The sequence below is a fragment of the Colobus angolensis genome, unplaced genomic scaffold, assembly GCF_000951035.1.
Source record: "Colobus angolensis palliatus isolate OR3802 unplaced genomic scaffold, Cang.pa_1.0 Scaffold25, whole genome shotgun sequence".
Lineage (NCBI taxonomy): Eukaryota > Metazoa > Chordata > Mammalia > Primates > Cercopithecidae > Colobus > Colobus angolensis.
The window spans coordinates 5,745,686-5,750,897 of record NW_012115710.1 but is presented as its reverse complement, the minus strand read 5'-3'; the positions used below and the strand labels follow the sequence as shown (position 1 = coordinate 5,750,897).

General features: G+C 62.6%; 1 protein-coding gene across 1 annotated transcript in view; it reads left to right on the top strand.

Moving 5' to 3' along the window:
* The first annotated feature begins 513 nt into the window (after positions 1-513).
* The window catches only part of GRIN2D (glutamate receptor, ionotropic, N-methyl D-aspartate 2D), a 56,153-nt gene continuing 51,454 nt past the window's right edge, over positions 514-5,212 (top strand). The window contains exons 1-4 of the mRNA XM_011946543.1: positions 514-677; positions 1,536-1,784; positions 2,047-2,101; positions 2,183-2,320. Of these exons, the coding sequence (XP_011801933.1) occupies positions 514-677; positions 1,536-1,784; positions 2,047-2,101; positions 2,183-2,320 (606 nt within the window). The remainder of the gene's footprint in view (positions 678-1,535; positions 1,785-2,046; positions 2,102-2,182; positions 2,321-5,212) is intronic.

The window sequence follows — 5,212 nt, the reverse complement described above, 5'->3', positions numbered from 1 at the left end:
GACCGAGTCCTTAAAAGAGACTCTGACTTGGAGGCGGGCTCCAAATTCCTGGGTCCCAGTGGAGAAGCGACTCCTGGGTCTGAGGGAGAAGGGACTGGGGGGCGGGACTCCTGGGTCCACGGTGGAGACCTGGTTTTCAGGCCTGGCCTTCTGGGGCAATAAAAGCCACAGATTGGGTTGTAGTATGGCGGACACTGAAGTCAGGGAAAGGCCTCCTGTTTCCAGAGCCTCAAGGCAGGGAGGGGGCAGAGGGCAACAACCCCCAGACCTGAAGTCTAGCTCTGAAGCCGATGTGTCCATACCGGGTTCTGAGTCCCTGCCTGCCGGTCCCCAGCCTGACTTCTTCCTTCCGTTTTATTTTCAGCCCCTCACTCCCCTGTCCCAGGAGGAAGGCAGAGGCTGGTAGCTGGGGGTGGGGGGCGGCCCCCTCCCCAAGCCTGGCAGGAGGAGGGGTCCCCAGGGAGGCCGGGAGGGGGGGCTGTGGGTCTCCCGGCAGTGGCGGACGGGGACTGAATGTTAATCGCATCCCGAGTGAGTGTGTGTGTGCGAGAACACAGCAAGTGTGTGAGTCCCTCCCGCTCCGGCTCCTCCAAGCCGCGGCCGCCGCCGCCACCCTCGCCCGCAGCCTCCCGCAGCCTCCCTCGGCCACCGGTGCCCTGCTGGGGGGTGTCGCCTGGGTGAGTCCGCCCGGCCCCCAGGGGTCTCTCGAGCGTCTGCCATCTGCCCGGTGAGGATCTGTATGTCCGGGTGTCTGAGGCTGGCTGGTGGAGGGGGGGGTGTGTCTGTAAGCCCTGCAGCGGTGGAGGGAGGGAGGGGTCTGTCTGTCTATACCGACCCTGAGCCGCCTGCCTGGGTGTTGTGGGGCCCCCACTCCTTCCCCCCAGCCCCCCCAAACCCAGATGGATGGTGTGTACCTGGGTTCTGTGCCTCCTGCCTGCGTCCGGCCAGGCGTCTGGGCGTCCCCGGCTGCCTGTGTCCTCCTGTCTGTCCAAACAGCCCCTATTGGCAGTGGCAGCCTGGCCCCCATTAGACCCCGCACTCTGTGTGTGTGTGTCTCTGTGTGTGTCCCTCCTCAAGCTCTGGGGGTGCTGGGGAATCCCAGGGAAGTGAGGTCGTGCGTGTGTGCGTGTGTGTTTCTGCCTGTGTTTGAGAGTGGGGGCGTCTGGGGGGGTCTGGAGGTGGCCAAGCGAGGAAGGGAAAAGCAGTTCCCCAAGCAGGCAATCTCCCGCTCCTCACACACACACACTAGCCACCAGCTTCAGAGGTGACCCAGACAGACAGACAGACACAGACGCTGGAAGGGGGGGTGGGGGGGCTGAGGGCACAAAGCGGGGGTGCGAGTGAGCCAGGGAGAGGCGGGACTGGACACATGGAAAGGGGGGAGGAGCCGGGGCTGAAGCGGCAGAGGGGGGCACCCCGGGTGGGCGGAGGGGGGATCCCCACGGGGTCGGGGCGGCAAGAGGACACCCCGACAGCCTCCGCAATGTCCGGGGCCCAACTTCCAGAGCAACATGTGTAGCCACGTCCTCGCCTAGTCCAGGTGGCCGCAACCTTGGGGGAGAGACAGGGCAGGACAGGACCAAGGAAGAGGAAGGAGAGACGGAGCCAGGGACAGACAGGAGGTCCGGGCTGCTGCTGCTGCCGCCACCACCACTGCCGCCGCCCCGGGGCCTGCCCCCCGACATCGGCTCTCTGAGCCCTCCACGGAATCTTGGGGTCGCTGGACACCAGGTTCCGGTCCTGGCCCCCCCACTACCCCCCCCACAGAACAGGGTCATGAAAAGGTAAGGCGGGGACAGGGGATGCAGGGGTGGTGGTGGGAATGTGGACCCCCAAATCTAGGACAGAGGAAGTTGGCCAGGAGCCTCTTGGAGGGAGGGGGGTTGAATGGTGGGCAGGGGTCTTGACCCCCACCTGGCTCCCCTGTCCCTCAGGGACTCCTCCACCCTGTCTCTCTCTCCCTCTCTGAGCCCCTTTTTCCTAGGTCCCTACACCTCAGACCTTTCACGCCCCCCATTTCTCTGACACTTGACTCCCTCTCCCCAGCCCCACATACCTGATGCCCCATATCCCTGTGCCTCCAGCTATCTCACTTCTCCCTGTACCCCCCTCCCTGCATCAGTCCTCCCCATCGCCGGCCGGCCCTCTCCTTCTCTCCTCTCGCTCTCCCCTCCCATGTCAGAGCTATGAGTCTGCTATTAATACCCCTGCCAAGGACCTTGAGGGCATCCAGGCCCCCAGCACCCCTCGCCCCAAGCTCCCACCCCTTCCTCAAGGTTCTGGAACACCCTTACAGCCTCTTCCAAGCATCAGGATTCGGGTGGGGAGAGACCAGTGTTGTGTGTGTTGGGGGGTGAGGGGGGAGGAAACGGGATGCCGTCTGCAGCACAACTCGAGGTTGCGGGGTGGGGGGGGAGCTGTTGATCAAAGTGGCCGCTTCTCTCTTCTGTGTTGGATGCTGTAGGGGGCAATGAAGACAGGGACACCCTAGGAATTTCTGGCACCCTCCTCCTCCTCCCCGCTTGGGGACAGGCTGTGCTATGTACAGGATCTAAGTGGGGTGACTAGGGAGGCTGGAGCTGGGTGGGGGGGGCACCCAGGATGTTGGGAATGATGGGGTTTGAAACCTTAAGGGAGGAGAAGAGTGGGAACCCGGACTCCTGGGTTCTTGGGGGAAGAGGGGAGCTGGGGACCTGGACTCTTGGTTCCTGCGGGGAGAGGAGGCTGGGCACTGGAGTTCCAGAGTCTTGGGGCAGGAGGGCCCAGCCTCCTGGGTCCTGGGAAAGAATAGGACCGAATGCCCAGACTCCCAAGGCCTGGGGGAGGAAGGGGCTGCCGGAAGGACTCCTGGGTCTTTATGGGAGGAGGTAGGGGATAGCGCTTCTGTCTGAGGAAGGACAGGGTGGGAGCTCAGTCTCCTGAGTCCCTGACAGGGCAGGGGATGAGAGTCAGGGACTTTAGCCTTGTGCAGATGGAAGTGGAAAGTGGAAACAGAGGCTCATGAGGAGGTGGAGATGGAGGCGAGGACGGGGGTGGGGGGTGTCGAGAGGCTGGACTCTGTGATCCCTGAGGGCGTGGGTTCTGGGGGTTGGGCCTTCAGAGTCCTGGAGGACTGGGGATGTCCCTCCTCTGTCCCTGGAGTGGGGGAGGCTGCTCTCCCTAATCCCTGTGGGAAGGAACTGAGCATGCAGCCCCCGTGAGAAGGGTGGGGCCTGGGGCTGCCCTCCTGGGCCTCAGCAGGGAGCAGGACCCGGGGTCCCTAAGAGCAGAAGCCAGGTAGGGGTGGGTCTGGGAGAGGCAGAGGAGGGGCTGGAGGGTGAGCAGCCACTGGGAAGGGAGGGGAGCGCGAGTGTTAACCCCGCGGGGGCCAGGCCACAGCTGTGGGTTATTTTGGGGCGGAGTGGGGGGGTTATTCTGAGCGCTGATTGAGCCAGCTGCTTGGGGAAGGGCAATGGAGAGGAGGGGCGAAGAGGAGCCAGGACTGGGGAGGGATGGGCATACTAGGAGCCCCCACCCCCTTCCCTGGGGAGACAGGGGCCCGCGATCTCTGGGAAGGTGAGGTGGTGGGCAGAGGGGAGGGGCTGTGGTCTCGAGGCAGGGGGGTAGGGGTGGGCCTTTCCCCCACCCTGGCTGTCTGTGGGGTGGACGAGGCCTGCGCTACCATGGCAACCGGACAGGAGCGTGACAGCCAGGAGAGAACCCTTCCCTGTCTGGACCCTCACCCCTTCAGGAAGCCCCTAGTGCAGACTCCAGTCCTTCTCTGGGAACCAGGAGTCCAGACTCCCAGTGCCCTCCTCCCTCAGTCCCAGGCAGGACCCAGGAGCCTGGCTTCTAGCCCAACCACCGCAGGCGGCTAGTATTCAACAGGGGACACAGGAAGAGAGGCTGTATTTCCTCTAATTTACCAAATTGCTCCGGGCTGGGTGCCAGGGACCCCTCCACCCCACCCAGCTCTCCACAGCTGTGCCCCCCAACCCCACATCCCAGTTGGGGCCATGACTCTCTTGCTTTGCGAATGAGGGGACAGGGGCAAGAGTAAGGGGACAAAATGGGTTAGGGGTCTGTGGTCAGGGTGAAGGGTAAGGTCATGCGGGGATTTTCTCTCCTTGGGGTGCCCCACTAATTTCTCTTTCTCTCTCTCTCCCCACACACCTGACCCCTTTTCCCTCTCTCATTTTTTCTCTCCCTTTTATTTCTGCTCCCTCCTGCCACTCGCCTTCCCCGCCTGACTTTCATGTCTGTGCTGGGCACCTCCCTGGTGGGGGTCCCGATCTTGGCCTTGCCTCGCTATTTCTGTCCTGTTTTCGCTCCGCTCTGCCTGCCTCCCTCAATCTCAATTCTGTTTCCCCATCCCTTATGTGTGCGTGTCTCTTGGTGGCCTTGGGGTCTCTGTCTCCCTCTTCCTGCCTTGCTGTCTTCTTCTCTGTCCAACTTTCTTGCCTCGCTTCTCTCTCCCGCCTTCCCGCATCTCTTCCCGCCTCTATCATCCTCTCCCTGGGCCTCCCTCATTCCCGTTTCTGTCACTCCGTCCTCTCTCTCTCCGTCTTCTCCCTGTCTCTGTTGCTTCTTCCGTCTCTCCCTTTCTTCCTGCCACTCTTTCCCTCCCTGTCTCCCTGGGTCTCTCTCTATTCCTATCTTGATCCCATCTCTGTGGGTCTCCCCATCCCCACCTTGTCTGTCTCTCTTCCTCTCTCCGCTCTTACCTCTGTATCTTCCCCTGACCCCATTATCCACCCTTTGCGTCTCCCCCAATCCCATACACCACTTCTTCCTATCTCTGTCTCGCCCTATCTCTGCGTCTCCCCCTGTTTCACCTCTTCCTCTGGTGCTTCTTCCCCACCTCTCTCTTCCACCTCCCTCTGCTGTGTCTGTCTCTCCCTCTGTCTCTGCCTGTCTCTCCTCCATCTCTCTCTCCCTCTGCCCATCTCTCCCACTGTCTCTGCCTATCTCTCCTCCATCTCTCTCTTCCTCTGCCCGTCTCTCCCTCTGTCTCTCTCCCCTCCATCTCTCTCGTCCTCCGTTCCTGTCTCTCCCTCTGTTCCATCACCCCGACCGCTCCCTGTCCTCCCCATCTCGGCGCCTGTCCCTCGCTGCATCTCCTCCTCGGTGTGTCTCTCTATCTCGTCTCCCTGTCTCTGCGTCTCCCGTCTGTGCCTCCCTCTCCTCTCTGTCTCTCCCGGCCCGGGCGCTCAGAGGCCGCCCGGCGGAGCCC